The sequence below is a fragment of the Trachurus japonicus genome, chromosome 18 (assembly GCF_045865225.1).
Source record: "Trachurus japonicus isolate A0001 chromosome 18, Traja_1.0".
In the NCBI taxonomy this organism is placed as follows: Eukaryota; Metazoa; Chordata; class Actinopteri; order Carangiformes; family Carangidae; genus Trachurus; species Trachurus japonicus.
The window spans coordinates 29,927,353-29,951,368 of NC_140924.1; the positions used below are offsets into that span (position 1 = coordinate 29,927,353).

Genomic DNA, 24,016 nt, shown 5'->3' on the forward strand with positions numbered 1-24,016 from the left:
TGAGGACTGAGGTTGTGGTGGTGGAGTTGAGGCCTGAGGTTGTGGTGAAGTCAGGCCTGAGGTTGATGGAGTTGGATCCTGAAGGATTTTCTCAGTGTCCCATCCAGGCCTTTTCTTACTTACCTGCTAACATCATTAAGAACAAGAGAAAACTCTTGTTGGTATCCATGCTAAGGTTGTGGTGGTGGAGTTGAGGCCTGAGGTTGTGGTGAAGTCGGGCCTGAGGTTGATGGAGTTGGATCCTGAAGGATTTTCTCAGTGTCCCATCCAGGCCTTTTCTTACTTACCTGCTAACATCATTAAGAACAAGAGAAAACTCTTGTTGGTAGCCATGCTAAGGTTGTGGTGGTGGAGCTTAGGCCTGATGTTGTGGTGGTAAAGCTGAGGCCGGCGGTTGATGGAGTTGGCTCCTGAAGGATTTCCTCAGTGTCCCATCTGGGCCTTTTCTTACTTACCTGCTAACATCATTAAGAACAAGAGAAAACTCTTGCTGGTAGCCATGCCTACTTCAAGCATCATTCCAAGGGGACATCACTAGTCGGAGTCGGTAGCATCAAACCAGGAGGGCAGGTCAGCACGACTAAGCCAGGGTCCTGTGGTTGTGGTGGGGCTGGTGCCTGAGGATGAAGGAGTTGGCTCCTGGGGGCTTCCCTCCAAGTCCAGTCTGGGCCTCTTCCTACCCAGCAGCTCGCTGTCGCTCTCCTCCCTGCTTCTTCTGGTGGAGCCATGGCCCGAGGTAGTGGGAACAGGGTCTTCAGAGCTGCTGGGACCAGCAAGGGGAAGAACTCCGGGCAGTTGCTCCTTAGGAAGCCGTGGGTGTGGAACATCCCCAAGAGGAGCAGGAGAAAACCTTCGTCGCCAGCCGTGCCAGAAGTCCTCTGGGGGGAATTCCTGGTCCAGAGGGGAGCGATGGCCGTCGTCGTCGTCATCTTCGTCTTCCTCGAACTCCGACAGGGTGCCATAGCCGGAATCCTCGCTGGACCAGTCTTCCTCCAGATCCGAATCTTCATCCTCCTCTTCCTCCTCCACATCTTCGTCCTCCTCCACATCCTCCTCTTCGTCTGAAGAGATGGCGATGGGGACATCCTCCTCTTCGGGGCGTTGGACGGCTGGCTGAAAGGAGTCACCTGAGGGGAGAAAGTTAAACCAACTAAAGACTTGTACTCACAGCTTAAAACTGTACCATAATATCAATATGTATGTATCAATATCAATATTAGCCCTTTGAGACAAAGGAATGAAGTCACTTTCAACATTTGAGTATCAGAATAATTTTCTACTGCACTTAGCCTACATGAGAAACTGATACTAACAAATAGCCTACTGCTTATTAACACACTTTTGTAACCTTTTACAGCAATAAGCTCCTCTCAAACCTTACATTACCTTGTACCTTGTGGATAACTTTATGCACATTTATATTGTAGAATTTATATTTATGCAACATTATATGTGCTATTTTCATATTCCTATATCTTGTAATCTTACATCTTACACGGTTTCTTATAGGCACAATAACACATTTTACTGTTCATTGTACTATGTGTAATTGCATATGTAACAAATAAATCTCATCTCATCTCTTCTTACTTAGTAATGACCAAAAATTAAAAATTATATTTAATTGCTCAATGTTATGAGGAAGGTTTTCTTGTTCTTTTTACATTTCTTGAATCTTAACATGTTCTAATATAATATAATAATAAAATATGCATTGTTATCATTAAACAATGTTTTATAAAGTGCATTTTAGTGTGTGAAATACCAAGATATCAACAAGTAAATGACAATAGGGGGGACCAAGGATGACATGGGTCAGTTGTAACACTGTAACACTAATTTCTCCAATCAGGACCAAGTTATGAATCATCTGATTCACTTTCAGATTAGTCCTTCTTCTATATGTCAGGAAGTAGCACCCTGTGGCAGACAGCCAATCATTTTGATGTGAGAAAGTTTTTTATGTTTTACTTCATTTGTTTTTGTGATAGTATTGCCTGTTTTGTAGTTAAACTCATAAAACATCACGTTTATTGTGTTTCAACATATCTTGCATGCAGGTTGCAAGCTAAGGTCACCCCTCTACAGAAAGCATTAACTGGAAATAGTAGGCCAATCAGTATTAACTTAGGAAAACCTATGGAAACTATTTAAGCAAATGCTAAATTACTTCTCTTAATAGTATTAATTCTGACTTTCAACATGCTAACAAAACTGGCTATTCACATGCACTGCTGTCACACAATAACAGATGATTGGCTGAAACCAATAATAGATTATAAATTGGAACAGTGATGTTGGATTTTAGCACAGCTTTTGATCTTGTCGACCACAAAATGCTAATTATAAAACAACATTGAGTTGTGGCCGTCCTTTGTCTTGGCCCTTTATTATACTCATTTTTTGTAAATGATATGCCATATATTAAAAAAGAAAAAAAAAACCTGAGACCTGAGCAGCATACTTCAAAAGCTGAAATGAATATTTCAAAAACCAAATGCCTTGTTATTTGCTTAAATTACGCTCAGAGAAAAGAACAAAAATGATACATTTCCTTGCTTGGAGCTATTATTGAACCATTGAGACCAGATTACAGATAAAAGACTTTCTTGGGGTACTCACATTATAACATCATAGCAAAAATGAGTATGCATTTCAATCAGTAGAAGATGTGGCTACTTTCTAACTAGCGCAACTACTAAGCAAGTAATAAAATCCCGCTGTAACATCTTGACTATTGCCAAGCAATCTGGTCAAATGCATCCAAACTGCAACTAAATGCTAACTCAAAATAGAGATGCAAAACTTGTTCTGCACTGCTCATTTAGGACAGCACAGTGTCGAAAAAATGCAATGAATTGTCATGGATGACAGGTGGTGGGAAACTAGCTTGAGAGAGTCAGTGTGTTTTTGTTAGTGTTTTTCTAAGCCTGGATGAATATCTGTAGCAGCTCCTATTAGAGCTGGTCAACGCCCCAATAATACTGTTCCCTGAGTCATCCAGGCAGCACATAAAACAATACATTCAATTTTTTAAAAGTACTTCACAGTTGGGCACATTTAAATAAACAAGAGTTGACTAGCACTGTGCCACCTGGGCACCTGAAGCAGCAACCTGTGCAGAAAGAAAGAAAGATCTGAATAGGGAACATTTAACATCAGCTGAGCAGATACTAAACCTACAGAGGAGTATATTAGTTTGAGCATATTGCTTAGAACACTGCCTATATGTCTATCATCTTGCCAATCATCAGTAACAAAATTCCCAAGATACTTTGCCTCCTGACATGGGGATTATTTTTTTGATTGATTTGATTTGAAATTCTTTATTCAGTCACATCACACAATAGCAAACATTATCGACACAAACATTATCGACAAAATAGTGAGTGAAAAGGCACAGGCAGAAGCATGATGCTTATATGCCTGTCCTACACCAAATGAAGCTACCCAGCATTCTTACAATATAAAACATAAGACAACAACTAACTAACAAACAAGCTAACGAACAAACTAAACTAAACTAAACCAGAGGAAAAAAACAAACAAAACGGAACCAATAAGGTTACCAGTATTTAAATATATTGTAGTAAATACATTTTTAAATAGCAGAGAAAAAAACAGACAAACAAAAAAAAGTAAAGCTACCCAACATTGTTACAATATGAAAAAAACAAACAAGCAAACAAACAAACAAACAAGCAAGAAAACAAACAAACATAAAAGCAAAACTAAACCAGAAAAGGACCAGAACCAATAAGATTAACAGTATTTAAATATGTAGTAGTAAATACATTTTGAAATATCAGATAAATATCAGAGAAATACATTTTGAAATATCAGAGAAAAAACAACAATATTTTTTTCTAAATTATCATTTAGAAAAAACTGAGGAAACACTAATCTCTTGTCCTCTTTGCTCCTGACTATCATGACATTACTCTTCTTGTCATTAAATTTAATGTCATAATCATTTCCATTGTGAACATACATTAAGCAAACTTTGTAAACCAGCACTGTATGGACTAGAAATGACCAGGTCATCAGCGTACATTAAATGATTTACAACAGTATTTCCAACAGGACAGCCTGTGTTACAGTTCAGCTGTCTTTACAGGTCATCCATGTAGATAGACATTAAACAAAAGAGGAGACAAAATGCCACCATGGCGAACACCATTATTTACATGAAACAGGGCATGACACAACATTACCCCATTTAGCTAACACTTGTTTGTTGGCATACCAGAATACAAGTATTCTGTACTTTGGAATACCTCTGGCTGACAGTTTCAAAAATAATTTTTCATGATTAATTCATTCTGTGAAATGCCTTAGATGCATCTATGAAACAGAATTAGTGGAATTTTGACTTTTATAATGAGCAAGTACTATTTTTTCTTTTAAAACAAAATTAACCATGGTTCTACTCTTTTTCTTTCTAGCACTTTAGATACAATACTAGCAAGGGCAATAGGCTATCCATGTAATTTCCCAACCTTGTCCTTAATGACAGGCACTTGAACAGAGGTGAGAGAATCTAGGAGGACCCCATGGATCATGAAACCTGTGAAGCACCTTGCGAGCAGAGAACAAAGCCTATGGCTGGCATTTATAAGATCCATACCACACGCCTTGTTACTTTCTAACATCCCAATGTCTTTGTATACATTGTCAGATCTAATAATTATGTTCTCAGAAAGGTCAACATTATCTACCATCAATACATTACTTTTAACACAAGTTACATAAGTTACAGTAGTGTTCACACCAGAGCTCAGCTATCTTGGCTGGTTCACAAGCACCCTCTATATTAGATAGTAAGGAAGTTTTACAGTTGTTCATGACTCTCTTTACAGAAATCATAAGGATTATTATCCCTCAACTTCCTGGCGAGTGAATCAGCTCTCATTTTGTTCTCATATCTTTTAATAAAACGAAGTGCATTTATATTTTGCATTTGTAAGTTTTTTGTGCTCAAACAATAACCCTTGTCTAGGCCTACCTGCATGTGACCAGAGTTTGAAAGCTTCTCTCGCTGCAGCATGCTGTTCAGCTACAAACAGCAACCTTGTTTTTATATTTACTTAAGGGCTTACTAGAAGTATTAAGGGCAGCCACTATATTGTCATACATAACATGCCACAAAGTTTGATTTGGGTTTTTACAGTTCATGTTAAGACACAGAGGAGCGTCCATAGGCAGGTCAATATTACTTAACAAGTTATCTGTTACAGTAAAATATCAATTTAGAGCCTCCTTGGTCAGATTTGTCCAATCCAGCCTCCCACTGTTAGTATCAGTAACTTTATTAGTCAGCAATGGTATACTTTCAACATTCATGGAGATGACAATTGGTAAAAGTAGTAGCCATTCCATATATCCATATTATCTATAGCTGCATGAGCGTCTGCTGTACACAGGCAGTAGTCAAGACACGAGTTGTGTGCCAGGCTTCACTGACATCTAGGTAAAACTGTTGTCAGGCAGGAAGATTTTGCTGGAATATGAGATTGCTATCACTACAAAATTGCAGCAGGTGTTTAGCAAATAAAGATTTCTGATCAAACAAATCAGCATTAAAATCCCCAATAACAAAGACACAAGATGAACCACTGTCCTCAATGGAGGAATGTATAATTGCTTATCTACTCAAAGATTCATCCTCAAATTCATAAGACTCATAATACATATTTATGAGAGTAAACTTATTTTTATTACAATTAATTTCAAGCCCATTAGCCCAATCAAGACAAATGGATGTCCTGTTCCAAAATACTGCCACACCTCCAGCTATCCTCCCTTGTACTATTTTTGTGCTGAGGTTTGTGGTGGACTCTCCAGCACCATAAAAGTCCTTATGTAGCCTAATATTATTATTGAGCATATGAACTTTGATAAAATAATAATATTGAAATTGTGGACCCCAGGAATAAACAACTAACCCAGACTATGGGGTGAATTGTGTTTGAGACTTAACCATGCATTTTCTGTTCCTGTTGGCCCTATTTTGTATCACATTTTGAACACACTCACTGTCTTAAAAGAGCTCCACACAAAGTGTCAAATGTGTCAAAAATATTACAACCATCCAGTCTCCCCTACTACAACCCTGTTCAAGATCCTGCAATATTCAGACACTGCTTTAGTTTACCTCACTCTGTTGGTTAACTTTGATGAATATTCAAACATTAGGTAACACATTTGAGAAACCTGAAGTGAGAATATATTTCAACTGCAGATACAATTTAATTCAAGCTACCATCAAAACAAACAGATGCCTGACTGTGCCCACCATAGACATATGGAGGCCTGTGCCTGGTGACAACATTCTGACATTCAAAGTTCCATTGTTGCTATGGTGCATTAAAAAGGCTCATTTGGCATTTTATAATTTTTTCACATTAATTTTACCTTTAAAACTTAGAAAAAATATCCCAAATCTAAATAACAAATGTTTCAAACTAAAATACAATTGTTAATTTATTCCACAGTTCTCCCGCCTCTTCTAACACATTCTAGTCACAAAGCATCCACAGCGGAATCCTTCGTTAAAGGTCAAAATCTTCGTTTTTCCACCACGGCATCAACTGTGCACCTTTAAATTTAAAATGTTACGTTTATTTTCCCACTGAGGGAGTTTTCAATGGTTTTAGATAGATTAAATATTACATTTGCAAATAAGAAAACATGACTTTGTGTCTTACCTGGGCGCTGGACGTCCATCTCTCCGGTGACTGCAGTCAGGGGGCGGCTGAAGGCCATGTCCTCTCCTTGGGTCCCTTGGTTATTCCTTGGTCCAGAAGGTATCCAAAAAACCCAAGGTCCAAGTAGGTTGTCCTCCAATGGATCCGGTGTCCAAGTATTTTCCTCCGGGGTCCAAGTAGTTGCGTCCTCCGATGTCCAAGAAGTTGTCCTCCAATGGATCCGGTGTCCAAGTGGTTGTCTTCTAGCAATGATATCTTAGCTTAGCTTTCCAGTGGTTAGCTTCCCAGAGGGTTTTTGCAGCAGGTCAGCTCAAATCAGCGTCCAGGTGCAAAAGGAACGTTATGATTGACGGGCAGAGTTTATATAGCATCGGTTGCGTCATCGTTCTGTTTCCATGACATTTACTGTGCGTGAGATTTTTCTCACGTTTCTTCACATTTCATACTTTTTTAAATTTTTTATTTTATTTCAGCTACTATTTTATTGTGTGTTTATTTATTTTTACACACTGATTTTGAACCATGGGTTGAACTGCAAAAATACAGCTTGAGAAGTGTTCCTGTATAACTTGCTCTTTTCGTGAAAAGGTCCCGCAAACAAACAACTGTTGAAAGATATGGGATGTCCTTTACTGTTGTGTGTATTGTCCCTCTCTCCATATTGACAATGAATTAAGATACAACTTTTCTTCCAAGAAACAATTCTCAGGCTTTCTGCTGTTTTATTCCCCCCATGAAGGTTTTCTCACACCTGTTGCTGTTTTTTTTGTGTGTGTTATTTCTACCAACTGTAGGGGGCGTCAGACACTGACCAAATTCACTGAAAGAGAAACAAGTGCGTCAAGGCAGCAGTGAAACATCAAAGAAGAGGGGAAGTCAAGACGTTTCACCTTCACAATAAAAAGGCCAAAACAAATAACTTCTGAAATTAGTTTTGGTTTTCTATCAGTATATCCTTTGGTCTTAATTATGCCACACCCTAGCAAGCTAACTTAGGTGATAAAGGCCTACACAATATTCAGACAGAACTATTTAGAAATACAGGTTGCATTATGCATTAATTTAAAGTGAAGAGTGAGGCATCACCAACTTCTAGCTCAGGTGTATTGTGGTTTTATCCATTATTTTCTGCATCATGTAAAATTGCATGATGACCTTGGACCTTTAATATCCAGTTAAGAAAATGGTTAAGACAAGAAAGCAGTAGCAAACAATGTACTCCCACGTATACCTACAGAATATACATATATACATATAATTAGTGCATTTTGTAAATAGTATACACATACATAGGCCTACATACATATATTCAAAAATATATATATATATATTTATATTTTAATAGTGTGGAAGATAAATTAAAATGTAGAATATGCAATATGTGTAATAGTTGTGTTACAATGTAATGGAAAAGTATGCAAACACTTTTCAAGAGTAAATAAAAACTTTTACTTTGAAAAGCAGCTCCGGAAGCTGGTGGTTTCCGGTGTGCTAGCTTGACGGAGCTCCCCTCCCCGGGGCCAGCAGCCTGTGTGAGCTGCGGTGGCCTCTCCTCTTCTCTGGGCGGTTCCACTCTGAAAGAGACGTTTACCAGGAAAGCTCAGCAACAAAACTCTCCGCTCAGACACAAACATGGCGCCTGCCTCCGCCGACAACTTCAGATGAGAGTGTGGCGAAGAAGTGTCCAGCGAACTTTCTGAGGACTAATTCGGAGTGGCTTTAGTTTTTTTTTTCCCGCGTGCCGTCCCGGTTTAACCTGTCTTCGGTTTGCACAAATAAACAAACGAACCAAAAAAACACGGAATATATCAAGCGGGTAAAAGCAGCAAGTTGCCTACATGTCAACATTGTCTCTCGCTGCAGTGTAAACAGCTGGTAAGTACTCATATTCGACTAAGCTGAGTTTGCTGTAAGTGTGTAAGTGAATATAATTGTAGTTGGTCTGTTTGGGTGTCAGTAACTGTGTACAAGTAAGGTCACCGGCTGAAAAGAAAGAAAAGAAAAGCCTTTTCCTGGTGTTGGGCTGCTGCGGAGCTGCTTCTGCACTTTCCACCGCGGAAAGAGACACACAGCCACGTAGGAGTGCACAGGCTGCCCGCGGGAGGGCATTTTCTATTGTTATGTCCGCGACGAGGTGTATTTCCTGCATCAAAGTTGACCGACTTATGGGGTCGGATGCAACAGTTGGGAAACATAACACCACCATCCCCCTCCTCCTCCTCCTTCTCCTCTTCCCCTCCTCCTTCTCTCCTCTCTCCTCTCTCCTCTCCTCTCTCCTCCACGGGCCCTCCGTGACGCCAGATAATCAGCCTGTGCTCTCCTGGAGCCAGTCTAACCTTGCAGGTGTCTGTCTGTCTGTCTGGTCCCAGCCCCACTTACTAAAGTGAATTTCCTGCCTGGAATAAAAAAGATAGTTGAATAAAACTAACTCCAGCAGGGGAGGAGGAGGAGGAGGGGGGAGGTAGCAGCTGAATAGACTCATGATAAGGAACTATTAACCTTACTTCCTTTTGGACATGTGGCTTTGCTTTCATCCAGGAACTTTCTTTCTGAGTAGGCTATATGCCCTGTCTAAGCGTTTTCTGTGACCCCAAGCCTAGGACACAGGAGTTGTGTAAGATGCTTCTGTTGGTTTTGTGGCTGTGTGTAAGGGGGGGAGCACTGGATGCAATGCCAAGGTGCTCACATATCTATGCCTCAGCACTTGACTGTTTGCCAGCCTGCAGGAGACTGTAAAGCCCCGAGGGCAGCGGAGTGGTGATTCACAGCGGTCCGTGTGAGGTTCCTGTTATGACAGCCGTGGCTCAAGTCCCAGCAGAAACCGAGGATGGCACTTCCTGTGGTATTGCACCAGAGGGATATTCTCATTTAAGTGTTTTTAACACCCAAAGATCGTGGCAGCGGGGAAAATCGTGAGATGGTAACAGAATAATTGAGGTTTGGTGGAGGGAGAGAAGTGAACTGCATCGGCACTGAGCCGCTGACACGTGGAAACATGGCAGGGAAAATCTCTTCCTTGACCTTGGCTCAGCCTGACAGCCACTGGAAAAGGGGAGTGGAGCGAATGTTGCCTCCTACTAACTAACGGCTGCAGGCAGAAGCTATAAAAAGTGGGTCATGGCTTGTGTACATTGAACTTGCACTTTGTCACTGCTGCTGCTGCTGCTGCTGCTGCTCAGCCAAAGGCTCCGTCAGGTGACCAAGCAAATGAAGCAGATTGGCCAGGGCAGGGAGCTGCAACAGGCTGGAGAAGGACTGAGCAGCAGAAGTCAAATAGGATTTCTGAGGAGTTTCTTTGGCTCAGTGTCTGCAGTCTCTGCTTTGATACATTAGTTCAGATCTTTTTTTAGTGTAGTTTTTATCTCCCATTCCTCAAATAACATTACAACTGCGTATAATCCAGTTTCAACACTTCATACACTGGAACTGGCTCCCATTTATTTCAGGACCTCCACTGGGACTGACATTTCAGCTCCTCTCTGAGCTTAAAGACCCACTGAGTCTTCACCTCTTTTCACCACTCTCACATTGACTGATACTGTACTTTAAAGAGGAACTAGGCAAGTCCAGTTGCTTTTCCTCTGTTTTGCTAACCCTCCTCCCGGCCATGTGCATTTGTTTTCAACGAAGCTTGCGATAAATCAATCAATAGAGCAGATGATAAAATTATATATTGTATACGATGTTACAACGTGTATATTTGCGTGGTTCAATCTGTCATAAAGAAGTGATTACGGGTCGTGTGTTGTGATGCCGCGGAGATGAGAGCTGGGATACCCGGTCGGAGGCTCTGATCTTACAAGGTTGGTTTTCAGCCAAGAGACTATAGGGGTGGGAATCTTTTACTATCTCACGATTAGATTCAATTCTGATTTTTGGGGCTACGATTCGATTCAAAATCGATTTTCGATTCAAAACGATGCAATTCATAATGATTTCTGCTGCAGTCTATCGGTGTGCAAAGGATCCTCATGATCTACTCCAGTCTGCTTTGCAAGACATGAATGACTAAAGTGTCTTTTTCACATTTATTAAGTTTTAAACATTTCTCCATGCTTAGATGGAATTGTTGAAACTGTAGCATAAAAGCAATATCACATATTGGCTAATGCTGCGTTCCAGGCAGGCTTTTGAAACCGTAAATTACAGCTTCAAGTCACGACTTACGACTTTGTAGCGTTCCAGGCAACCCACTTGTGTTTTTCCGACCTGTTTTACCTGTGAAAGTCACTATAACGGCCACTCGTAACTTCCGACCTGTGAACTCGTACCAGATCGAACTGGTACGACTTCACAGGTCGGAAAAACACGAGTTACGGGTTGCCTTGAACGCACCATAACGTCTTGTCAGCTGATGGAGTTAGCAGCCCCCGCCCTCGTCATGGATCTATTGGTCCTCGTCCCTACGTCACCACATTCACGTGCATCCCTTGGCTGCACACACACAGCCCTTTATGCTGTTCTCTCTCCTCATTGGATAAAACTTGTAGGATACGAGAAATGTTTTCTCCTCGGCTCAGAGCAGAGCAGAGTGACTGAGAGATCTGTGTTTCGGTATTAACACAAAAATATCGCTTACTTCTGCTTTAAGTAACAAAATTAAAAGTGCCTCTTTATTAAAAAAAAAAAAAAGTAGGCTACAGTTAAACATCCTGTTTTCAAATTCTAAGGAAATGGAGGCCGACAGCCAGCAGATTTGTTTCATTTTTTTATTTTTTAAAATCAATTTTGGGACAGTTAATATCGATTCTGAATTGTATTAAATGAGAATTGCGATTCTTATGTGAATCGATTTTATTTTTGGCACACCCCTACAAGAGACACGAGGTGGAAGGCAGAGAGCCTCCATTCTCCCTGTAACAAGTTACAAGTCATTTATTTAACCATCACAATTACTCTGAAAGTGTTAAATTAAGGTACAAATGTAGCACAGTCAAGGTAAAAATCCTGCATAGTTCCTCTTTAACTTTTTCATGAAGGAAGTCTTCATCCATGAGGGGGGGTGTGAGGTCACTGTCAGCAACACAATAGCATCCCCAGCGCCGGTGGGCTGTCAATTGTCCGCCTCAAGGACACATCAACAACCCTGGTCTGTGTTCTCGGCCTTGCTTGTTACTGCTGCTGTGTATGTTTTTCACGTTGTTTTCCACTTAAACAGCCAGAAATAATTGTGGATTGGATGCAGAGGCCCCCTGACAGTACAAGTCCTTGAGCTCGCTGATCCAGCACGTCGAAACACCTCAGTGCATTTTGCATAACTGCCTTCATGTCTGAACATACATTAACTCCAGAGAGCCGTCAGCAGTCAGAGAGCAACAACACGGGTTTTGTATAGCGCAGCCAAAAATCCCTCTCAGGTGACCTCTGTCCTTCCTCTGACTCTTGAACTCTGGCGTGTGATGTGTGATGTGCCAGCAGCGTCTGGGTCGTCCTCCCCGGGTCTGGGCCGGTCTGAGCCCAGCTAGTTAGTAAGGGCAACGAGTTTGCCCTCTCTCCCTTCTCCTCCGAGTGGAAAGAATGCTCTGTGTCTGCCGGGCTGTCACGCTCCAGGAGGGAGGCAGTCTTGTGACGTTTCTGCTGGGCCCGGCCTGGCCCGGCCTGGCCGCTCTGAGCTGCTTTCTCGTCCTCCGTCTCCCCCGGCAGCTTGTTTTTAATTGAAGAAAGTTGTATTTTTCTCGGCAGCTCGGCTCGCGCTGTCCTTGTGTGACCTTCTGGTCGTGCCGTAAGGAAGCATGACCTACCTGTTGGTGTGGGCTCATTGTTTTTCTGACATAGCTTTGAGCATGTCACTTTCTCTTGGAAACACATCCACCAGGTCTTTGTAGCGTGCAACGACAGAAAAAAATCAGTAGAAATGTTCACCTTTTGGTTATTTGTGTATAGCTACTTACTTCCCCTGTGATGGTAGCCACTGGTCGCTGCTGCTCACTTTGATGTTATCTTGACAAAACATTAAACCAGGATCCAGGGCAGTTAGATTGCTGCTAGCAGAGATGAAAGATAAAGTGCTGGAGGGTGAGCAGACAGTGTGAGTGAGCCTTCACTGGATGTGCTGACAGTTTTGATAATTAATGTAACATGTTGAAATATCACACGTTTACAGGTTACAGCTTTTAAAAGTGCAAAAAAGGAAACAGTTTTTATGTTTTACCTGGTAGCAAAGTGAATACTAAAGGTCTCTTTTAACTTTTGAATGTGATTATTTTCCATCATTTTTGACTCAAGTTGTTCTGACTCTGTTCCTGGTAGATACAGTAGGCCTCCAATGCTGCTTCAGTACTGAATTGGATATAGTTGAGCATGTGAGTCTGGGCACCAAACTGACACCACATCATTTGAATATAAACGTTATATTTTTAGGCTGAATAAAAAGGCAGTTTTCACTGTAATCAATTTCTCTCTGGTCTAGGTAGCCCAGACGGGAAGTTGTGTGTCTGTTTTAGAGCAGCAAATAAGAATTGGTTTCTGGTAAATAGTGAAACGGCATACGATTTGACCAGATGTTACAGTTTGAGTGAGCCTTCACTGGATGTTTTGACAGTTTAGATCGTTTTTAAACATGTTAGCCTCAGATAACAAGGCTTTATGACTTACAAAATTGATCAAAAAGCAAATTTATGACAAAAAATGAATCTATTTGTTGGACAGAAGGCTCAACCTGGACCATGGTACAGTATTCATCGATGACGGCTACCATTTGTCGTATTCTGGGAAGTGTTTTTGATGGCTATCGCTAGCAGCACCTGAAAACGGGTGTTTTGTGTGTATAGAAACTGCTCCCAGGGTTAAACAAACATGACTAAGGAACAGAGTTCACTGTTGGTCATTTTGCTTGGCTGAAGCCATGTAGAGCGACAAGAGATGTTGTTAGCATGTGGATGTGATAGTGCCTGACTATCCCTCGGGCTTATCTGGAGCCTAAAGGCAGATAGACTGTGAATGCTCCACCTCTCGCTCAACAGCAAATATTGAACAGTTAAATATATTTCCTGCCTCTGTCAGGTGCACTTGAGGTTGTTTTTTTATCGTTTTCTCCTTATTCTCTGTGATGAAAAGTGCAGGTTAGTGTGGTTTAAAGCTGGTAGTCTCATCAAGACTCGCTGTTGAGATTAATTAGCATGTGAGGTATTCACAGACCACAGTTTAACAGCCGACCACGTGCACACACGCTCCAGCTTTCCCCCATATGAATTTAATCAGACGACAGCTCAACTGACTTTTCATTTGAGTTCATCTCCCCCAAAAAGCCGCGCTCTGCCTCAAAGGGAATGCAGAGCGCTGGTTTTTCTGTGGTCGTCGCCTTGTAAAACGGAGGTTTCGTCACCTCGTTGGCACCTTGCGCTCAGCCTGGCCTCCAGCAACCAGCAGCACACTGTGATGACAGGTAGTACAGAGGGCCACTTTGCTCTTCACATCCTCTCCCAGAGCCCAGAGCTACAGAGTGGCACTTGAAGCTGACACGCAGCGTGGCTCAGCGGCTGCCACTGGAGCTGAAAGGGTCGTCTTTTGGAGACCATTACGGTTGAAATGCGATTGCCTGTTCCTTTGGCAATTTTTACTCAGACAGTTTTTTTTTGTGTCAGCGGGCATTACCAAACTTTCAGGACTGATTTTAAGTGCACTCCAGCCCTGTTACATGGAGATGGATGGAAGGTAGTGGTGTAGAAGCTCACATACATGTAAGTGAAGACTCAGCCTTATAAGTACTGTTTATAAATAAAGGGATAGTAGCAAATGTGCCTATTTCCATAATCCCTATAGCCATAGCAGTAGGTTCATTAACTTTAATGATTGGTGCATGTTGTTCTGAGATCTGCGGGGCAGAGATGTAAGCTGCTCAGTGAACACAATTGAGGTGAATGGTACAGGTTCCCTGTCCCTCATCAAACTCATCAAATACACAATCCATCAACTCCAAAATGCTCTCGTGGATAAGTTGTGACCTGCACATTCACCACGCTATTAAATAATAAAGTAACATTACGAGAGAGTTGTTTTCAAGGCAAATGCATAGCCGGAACTACATTCCAGACACTGGGCGGAGTGATTTCAAAAGCGCAAGTAGTTCCAAATATTTGCTTCATGTGTCGTAATGTTACATATGTATAATATACATATACACCACGAGAGCGTTTTGGAGTTGTTGGATTGTGTATTTGATGAGTGCGATGAGGGACAGGGGACCTGTACCATTCACCTCCATTGTGTTCACTGAGCAGCATGCGTCTTTGCCTCGCGGATCTCAGAACAACATGCACCGATAATTAAAGGTAATGAACCTACTGCTATGACTATAGGGATTATGGCAATAGGCGAATTTGCCAAAATGTTGAACTATCCCTTTAACAGTCAGATTGCTGCATGAGTGCGATCTAGCTGCATGGACACATGCTTTTTATCCTCTATTCGCTGTGTCCATAGTACAGATGTGTGTGTCAGGCTCAGCTGCTGTTTTCGGCAAAGCTGCAAGTGGATCTACATGGCAGGACTCCTCCTGAAGTAACCAAGACAGATACGGCACTGTCTGTTGTCCAGCATCACACACAAACACACACACACACACACACACACTTGTCTTGTGCATGCGCTCACATGCAGGCAGGCTCTTTCACCCCTGGGGAACGAGCCTCCAGGCTCTTTTGTGTGAAAGGGATGAGATCATCGTGGGGCAGACCGTGGGGGGATGGAGTAAGGGGTTTATACACACTATACTTAAATAGAGAAATCTCTCTTTCTATGTCTGTCCATGTCTCTCTCCCTGCAGCTATAGGAGCTTTGCTTACATTGAATTTGGCACTGTGGGTGCTCAGAGGCTTGATAGGTGAATGCCATTCACAGCACACAAGTGCTGAAAATGAATAAACATCAGGTTTGGTCCACATGAATGTGAGCAGTAGGACCTCCCTGGTTTTATTTCTGGCAGTGAGGAGTGTTCCCCTGCCCTCAGGGACTCCTGGGCTGCACACACAACCTTTGGCACGTTTGCAAGCAAGTCGAGACCAGTGCCACCACCGAGGAACAAGACTTTCTAGCAGAGGGTAACCTGAGGCCTTGAGGAATGGCTCAGTTTAGGAATATCAGGAGTAAAAGCGATCACCGATTTAATTTTCCATGAGCTCACCAGTTGTTGTTGTTTTTTTTTTGTTTTTTTTAGATCTGACACAAGTAGCCTAATCGCACAGGTCTGCAAGTGTTAGTCACGTTACTGTCTATGTCTGAAATGTGAATATGTTTCTCTGTACTACGAACCTTTCAAAATGAATACACCATTGTACTGGAAGCAGTGACTCACTGCATCTTGTTGTGTTGCATCACACCTTCCAAAACAGACGTGTCCGTCAAAAATAACAGAGCAGCTTGACAGTTCACATACTGTAGCATTACAGGCACGCGCTTGAATCCCTCTCTCGCACCTGCTTCATTAGAGATGACACTGAAGATGCTGTTGTCACTTCTGAAGCATCTGGATTCTAAACGTCTGTTTCAGTTCAGAAAAAAGAACGTAGGCATTAGAGGTCACTGTGTTTTCTATCAGTGATGATAGACAGTGGGATCTTGATTTGAATGTGATGTGACTGAATGATTGACACTTTCAATTTGCCTCATCATTGAAAATAAATGTAATACAGTTAAAAAGTGATCACTTTTTTATCAAATTTAAAATTGTCAGTTTGTCATCAAATAGTTTAGGTGAAGGCTTGAGCCAGAGTTGTGCACTGTAGATCAAATCCTCTGTCGATAATCTCACAAATAAGTATCTGTTCTCCTGTTAATCCGACAAATGAGATACTTCACGGATCAATTTATTTCACTGCAATGGTGTAAAAATCAAGTATAACCATTAAACATCTCTGTCTCTGTCCATTAAATGAAAAATTGCAGTGAAAACACAAGAATGACGATTAAAGGGCTGCAGCTGTAGTTTATATTCTTGATCTGGTGATTTAAAGTAATGGAAATGTCTATTCCAGTTGCAGTATACTGGGATGCAGAGTGACCTGATCAAACAGCCCATAAGCCCAGAATCAGCATTTTTTTTTCACATCTGACTAGTTTGACTCATCACATGCTTTTGTGGCTTGAGAAATGACCAGTTTCTGCAGAATTAGATGAAATATTACGATATAAAGGGGTTTCCATTGATTGATCATTATCTCAGCACACCAAACCTAACTAGTGATGAATTCCCAAATTTCCCACACATATATAAGAAAACTGAAAGTGTGCTGGAGGCTCACTTCACAGCTTTCGGATTTCATAGCAACAAGGAAGCCTTGAAGCCAGTTTCACGGTGTACATGTGTGTATGTGTGTCCACTACGGCCTCGTAACATTTCTGTGTCACGGTCTGCAGTGACCTGACTCTCGGAGCGCAACCCAGACAAAGAGCGTGACACTCGATCATCGGGGCCCAGGAGTGACAGAGGAACAGGTTTTCACATGGGGAGGGAGGGGCAGAGCAGAAAACAACCTTTAGAGGCAGGGGCTCAGGTTACAACACAGGGCTTTATACAGTGGAAACCCAATGGACTAGTCTGTCTGTCAGTTTGACCCAAGAAAGCTTCACCATGTTTGCCTCCAGTCTGAGTCTGAGAGGTGTTTATCTGCGCAGCGTGCTGCTACGAGCTCAGGACCAGAGGATTTAATGTTACACTCACTTGGGTTTACGGTGGGTTTAAAGCTTTCAGTGTAACTCCCTGTCAGCGCGGCCGGAGTTTATTGCCACCACCGTGTTTTATTTGCTCACTAGACATTAAAGTGAACAATAGAACAAGCCATTTTCTGTACAGAGAGTCTGGAAATGAGAGTGGACTTTTAATCTGGCGAGTCTGAAAACAAGACCACGCTAAATGTACCCTTCAAGGACCCGGAGATCAATTTCCTCAGCTAGAATGGCAGCACGTCACAGCTCAGGGTCGGGCGGCGCAGCCTGGCATTGTTTGGGCCCCGGTTGCCATGGCAGCATCAAATGTTTGTCTATCATGGTTTGTCACAAAGAGATATCTCTGTATGGTTGTGGCGGTGGGGGCTGCCTGCTGCCACACAATGACCCAGCCAAGGCAGTGTGTCCACACAAGTGTGCCCTTCTCGTGATTACTCATTTCAGCATCACTGATGGTGATTGTGACCCAGTGGAGGGGATCAGTGTTTGTTTGTTTTTTACGACGTAATGCTACATTCGCTGACCCCTTTTTGTCACAGTTTCTTCTCCACTGTAGGCTACAGAGGCGATACAGCATGACATATTGTATCTAATGTAATCCTAAACCTCCCCACAACAAATAAAGTGTTGTGTTGCCACCGTAACGCCCCATTCTGGTAGTGAGAACAGGAAATGACATCTCATCTGTACATCACATTCTGAGCTATTTAAACAGCCTGCAAACAGAAAAGCGCTATTAAATTCACTGACATACACATGTGATGCCTGATTAGCTGTGGTTGGGTTCTCTCATGAAAGCATGAAAAAGTGGTTGTGTATCTGCGGAGGGGGGTCAGACTCCACATGTGCACAATTAATAATAATAGTAGGCTAATGGAGCTGTTTTTAATCTCAGTTGATATAAGGGAGAAATTCTGAGTGTCACATTTAGGGCGACTGACGTGTGTTTAATGTTCTCCGTGGAGTACATGTTGATTCACTGGCTTACAGTCATAGGGCAGCATTCAAAGGCCAATCAGGACCAAACAGATCTGCTGCGTACCCAGAGTGGTGTTTGTTTTTCCCCTTTTTTTTCTGCTAACATTTCTTTGTTCCCTGCTGTGGCACTTTGTGGCAATCCGTGCCCGTACTGTCAGGAAGCTCCATGACTCACACATGGATGTTTTTCATAGCAGCGACATTACTGTTAGGGCAGATGAGATCTCTAAAGGCTGATGTTTATTGCTTGTTGCACAGCCGGAGCAGATTCTTGCACAGTGGTGTGAAAAAGATATGTAGCGGTCAATGACAGGGAAGACAATGTTCTTCAGGTGTTCTTAGGCAGAGCAAGGAGGGGAGGTGTATTAAAAGTCAGTTTCACCTCGATGAAGGACGACCTGCAGAGGTTGAAACTCACATACATGACCAGATATAGGTGTAAATACATCTCCTCTTCTTGCTCTCCCTAAGTGTGCCGAAAGGATATTTCCTTTTCTTTACTTTATTAAGATTTTTTTCTATTTTCTAAGCGAGGCGCTGCACTCTCTCACGTCACTAGAGTAATTTAATATTGATTTGGTGAACCAATGTCTTTTCATGTTTCCTGTATATCACACAAATACTATTTGCAGTTACATTAAACATAGTAGAAACACTTCACTTTAAGTAATAAGTTGTTCTAGGGAGCCATACATTCTTTTTTCTTTTTTTTGTCCTATGTCTTCTTGATATTTTTGGCCTTGGTGACTTTCTGTTGTCTTTGAAAGCAGCTATAATCAATATTTCTATGAAATGAATGTGTAATGTGGACAGTGGTCCTTCATCGTAGCCCACAGACAATCATGGCACTACAGAGCTTTATAGCATCATTCATCTCTGCTTTGGTTTGATTTTCTGGTCTGAAACTTTAAGGATTAGGTTCAAAAGCAGTAAAAAAAAAAAAGAAAAAGCCAGTGTGTTTTCTGCCAAGCACCAAACGGCATACAGACAAACTTAGCAGCTAAAGAGCCAGACTTTCCCTCAGGAGATGGTGGAGACTAAAAAACTAGGCTAAAAAGAAGAGTGAACACTGGGCTTCACATTTAAATGACCAGAAGTGCTCCAGATGAAAGCCAGTTAATGTTTGATCAACCTGCAAGCCAATCTCACTGCTGTGTTTAAAGGGATAGTTCAACATTTTGTCAAATTGGCCTATTGACATAATCCTTATAGTCATAGCAGTAGGTTTGTAAGGGGGCTTTCACACCTACCTCGTTTGGTCCGGACTTTCGGACTTTCCAGATAGTTCGGATCAAATTGACAGGTGTGAAAGCTCCCCCGGACCACGGTCCGGACTAAAGACCGAGTCTTTGGTCCAGCCTCAGGAGGTGGTCTCGGTCCGGACTATCCTGGACCAAGGTCCGCTGCTGCGTAGTGTGAAAGCATTTTTTTGGAAGGTTCGAACTATCAGACCAAATACAGGAAATAACGTCAGATTCGCACGTGCCGAAAAAAGTAAATAAACAGAAAAAAAGGAAAGAGGAGCCGCGGCAACCGGCGGCAACACTTGGGGAGAGGAGGAGATCATATTATATCCAGATTTGGTCAGAGGGATGGGTGTGTCAGTGTAGGCTACACTTTTTAACAGTAGAGTGTTTAATATAAATCCCCAAACGATACATGCATTTTCTTTATATATACATGCAAGCCTATTTCTATATATTGACCCGAATATATATTTTTTCCGCCGAAAAAAGTCTGAAAAAGACGGATATTTATCAGCGGGCTGCGGGTGACACCAAACAACGTCTGCCCCAGCAAGTCAGAGCTTTTATTTCTCTCACACTCACACACACAAGTGACCTGGAGAGATGCAGCATCTGACAGGAGGATCGCGCGTGTGTGCGCATAGCGTGTGTGTGTGTGTTCCCCTCCACTACACAAAACAGCTGATCGCTGATCGCTGCCACTCTGATCAATGAGAGCATTTCGCTGCGGCACAACCCTCTTTTTTTCTCTCCTTTCATCAGCTCTAAACTCACTCTTCTGCACCACGATTACAAACCACAGCGTGCTTTCCAGCAGTAGGCTATATTTTTCTTTTTTTTTTTTTACACATATTTCTATTTTATTTTTTTCAGAGCACTTTCTATGCGCTAACGTCAGACGCACGCTCATCCGTCATGACGTCGGTAGATCCTTTGGTCCGCTGTCATAATAGCAGTGTGAAAGCGAACTTTACTGGACTATATGGAAACAATGTAACAAAAAAAAAAAATTAAGTCCGGACCTTGGTCCGGACTATTAGGTGTGAAAGCGCCCTTACCTTTATGTGTGCAAGCTATTTTTAGAACGGTGAAGCAGAGCCGCGAGCTGCTCAGAGCTACGCTACGGAGGCTCATGGGATTTCTTGGTTTCCCTCATCAAACTCATCAAATACACAATCCAACAACTCCACAATGCTCTGGTGGACAAGTTGTGACCTGCACATTCACCACGCTATGAGATACAAACAGGTTGTTTTCGAGGTAAGTTCATGCAAAACCGCTGATGCGTGTTACTGTCGGGGGCAGTTTTTCAGCAAGCAGTCTCTGCATTTGCCTCAAAACAACTCTGTCTCGTATGTTACATTATTATCTCATATTGTGGTGAATGTGCAGGTCACAACTTGTCTACCAGAGCGTTTTGGAGTTGTTGGATTGTGTGTTTGATGAGAAAAACAAAGAAATCCCATTAGCCTCCGTAGCGTAGCTCTGAGCAGCTCACAGCTCTGCTGCTCTACTGCTAAAAGTATAGGGATTATGGAAATGGGCCAATTTGCCAAAATGTTGAACTATCCCTTTAATGTAGATCAGTATTGTCAATGCAGCCGTGGCTTGAAGGTCAGTGGTTCGGCTCATGTGTGTGACTGCAGTGTTTGAATGAGAGTGTGAAAACCACAAACACAAGGGCCAGCGGCAGGAGCAGCAGGTGCAACTACCCCAATTGTGACACACTGACCCATACCCATGTCCTGTGTGCACGAGCCGTCATGGGGACAATACACAGGTCAGCAGTTTTGAAGTTGAAAGAGAGAGACTGTGCAGTACCTCAGTTAGATGTAGACCAGACAGTTCATGGAACAAGCACCGTTAAAAATCACACGAAGACCCTGTTACATAACCACAACGAGTACGTTTATTGATTCCCACAGAGGGTGTAGCTCTGTCAAACTCTAGTGACGGTGTACACCACAACAGTTGTGTGAGGAGTATTGCTTTTGTTTCAGTTATAAACAGACACTCTTTCACCCACGCACACACAGGAAGATGATCTAGTCACTGTTTAAAAACAGTGACTACAAAAACACAAAAGTACATTCACTGGCCAGACTGGTCAGAGCTATGTGTAACGATGCAGTGCAGTTATGAAGCAAATATAGACTGAAAAACAGCTTCTTTTTGTTGTGCTTTTGAATACGGTTAGGGTCAGTGAGATCAAGTAACCATGGCTACAGTCTAGTGAATCTCTTCAGAGCAATATATCTCTGTTGTGTATCATCATACAACACAAGCACAGGTCTTTTTTAGTGGAGTGTGGACTGGCTGCGTTATTCATTGTGTTGTTTAAGAAAACCACATCTGGAATCATTTGGGCTTGGACCAATTTTATTTACAAGCCCCAATAAAAACTTAAAATTCGGCGACACTCCTCGGAACGAGTGAGTGTCCCGTTCTGGGAAACAAAACAAAGCAGATTGATTGGGGGTGGTCTCGGTTTCAAAAGTAAATGTACCCAGGACTCCCACTCACTCAGCAGAACACAATGCTGATCCTGTGTGGGATTGATGCACTTTTACTGCCTTTTTCTTTCTGTTTGTAGAACATTGAGGTCACAAAACATCTGATTGGACATGACATAAAACTGTATTGTTTTTGCTCGGGGGCTCGCGTTGACTCTTTGCTCTTTTGATTTGAGTGTTTTCCCGACATTGTTTGAAAGGGTAATGAAACATAGGGCCGCATTCTGGGCGAATATCCAGCTCCAATTCTTCAGAGCTACCTGGGCTGCGAGGCCCGGGCTGTGCACTTGAAACAAATCAATTTTGGCATGTTCACATTGGCAAAATGCCAAGTTTAAGATTAAAAAAAAAAAAAATAAGAGTGCTGCATGAATCTTTGAATAAGATAGGATGTGATATCCCGCTGAGAAATAATGAAACGTTAATTAGATGATTTGTCGCATGCATTATGCCATTGTTGTGCAGAATGCACGGCCGTACAACTGATAGAAATCAACGTCTCAAAGTCTGGAAAGGGTTGTTTTTTTGTGTGTGTGTGTGTGTGGAAAATGTGTGGAAAGTGTGTCAGCTGTTTGCTTGGTGCTGCGGCTGAACGATTTCCCTCCCAGCCAGGTCAGCCCGCCTCCTACCGCTCCTTCCACAAGCACCGAGCCAACGGATGTCCTGCTCTGAGTGGACGCCACCGTGCACTGCTGCTGCCTCCTGCCCACAGACACACACTGACACTGACACTACACTGCTCCACGACCACGTACACTCTCTTTCATTTCAGAATAACTCAGATACCTGCGCTGCGGCTTCACGGCGACGTGTCAAAGTTGAAACATGCGGTGGTTGCGTGGTTAGAGTTTTTAAAATTCAGAATGGTAATGAAAGAGCTACAGCGGTCGGTGTTGATCTGCACCGTGGAGTCCAGAGCTGTCTGTGCTTGTGCTGGCTGTGGCCTTACAAAGAGGCTTCTTTTTTTTTTCTTTCCTCTCCAGCCACAGCTGACTCATTGCTGGAAAAACTGAACTTCCTATGTCAGTCTTCACAGCTCTGTAAAGTTTTCTCTTTCTTCTCCAACAACCATGCTCTCTGTGTCAGTTTTGGCCTGGTGAGATAAGACAAGTGCTTTCCTTTGACAGGGCAACAGTATTTTCTTGCACTACAATAGAGTAAAATGATGAGCAGCTATTTAACTCTATCTCTATTATTATCACACACTAAAAAGTGCCCCTTCAATTTTCAATAGAGATTAGTGGAGAATTTATATTAGTTATAATAACAGATTCCATGTGTATTTTTGATACATGATCTACTTTAGTCAGACTGTTCAGTCCTATATCAGCTTGTGTCTTTGTTATTTTATGCTGTTGCATTGCAGCCGATTACTGAATCACTGACTTTTAGGAAACTAAATTTGGTGTCATGACTCAAAGTTCTTCAATAAGTAAATGACTGGAGCATATCTAGGGAAGAGGGTGTCATTTTGAAAATATTTTCCATCCCTCCAGCCAAAAGTGCCACCATATTTCAAGTGTTTTACAGACATCGGGTTCCTGCTTGATTTATGCTCCCGGTGACATTTCTGAGCATTCCTCCGGGCTCAGCCGCTCTCCCTTGGCTCTGCTGCAGCCACCGCAGCTTTAACTCTCTCAACGTGTCGGGAGCAGCAGCAGCAGCGGTGATATACAATGACAAGAGTGTTTGTGAATCTCGACAGATCCAGTCCCTTCATTACCCCTTGTGTTCCCCCCCCCTGCCGGTTTGTTTGCCTCGTTGTCGAAGCAGCGGCCTTAAAGGATCCTTTTATTGCCCCCTGGCCACGGTATTATTTAGCATTCTGGGTATGTTTGCATGCGTAGTCCATCCCACTATCCCAAAGTGAGACATAAGAGCTTGGCTTTCTCCAAATCTCCAACATGCA

The 24,016-nt window shown here is 42.4% G+C and overlaps 2 protein-coding genes across 3 annotated transcripts in view; one reads left to right on the forward strand and one right to left on the reverse strand.

Moving 5' to 3' along the window:
* Positions 1–208: 208 nt before the first annotated feature.
* LOC146969608 (uncharacterized) lies at positions 209–7,110 on the reverse strand. The gene is made up of 2 exons (XM_085759903.1): positions 6,708–7,110; positions 209–1,127 (listed from the first exon to the last, which is right to left on the reverse strand). The coding sequence occupies exons 1-2, from the start codon at positions 6,763–6,765 to the stop codon at positions 535–537; spliced, it is 651 nt and encodes a 216-aa protein (XP_085616029.1). The 5' UTR covers positions 6,766–7,110; the 3' UTR covers positions 209–534.
* A 1,416-nt stretch (positions 7,111–8,526) lies between these two features.
* The window catches only part of dennd4c (DENN/MADD domain containing 4C), a 39,445-nt gene continuing 23,955 nt past the window's right edge, over positions 8,527–24,016 (forward strand). For both annotated transcript variants that reach the window (XM_085806236.1, XM_085806237.1), the window contains exon 1: positions 8,527–8,582. The gene's annotated coding sequence lies outside the window, so the exon portion shown is untranslated. The remainder of the gene's footprint in view (positions 8,583–24,016) is intronic.

Bases quoted from the DNA above. Each gene is read 5' to 3' on its own strand.
- LOC146969608 (XM_085759903.1), bottom strand. From the start codon at position 6,765: ATGGCCTTCAGCCGCCCCCTGACTGCAGTCACCGGAGAGATGGACGTC. The intron at 1,128-6,707 runs GTAAGACACAAA...TTCTCCCCTCAG, and splicing joins GATGGACGTCCAGCGCCCAG to GTGACTCCTTTCAGCCAGCC.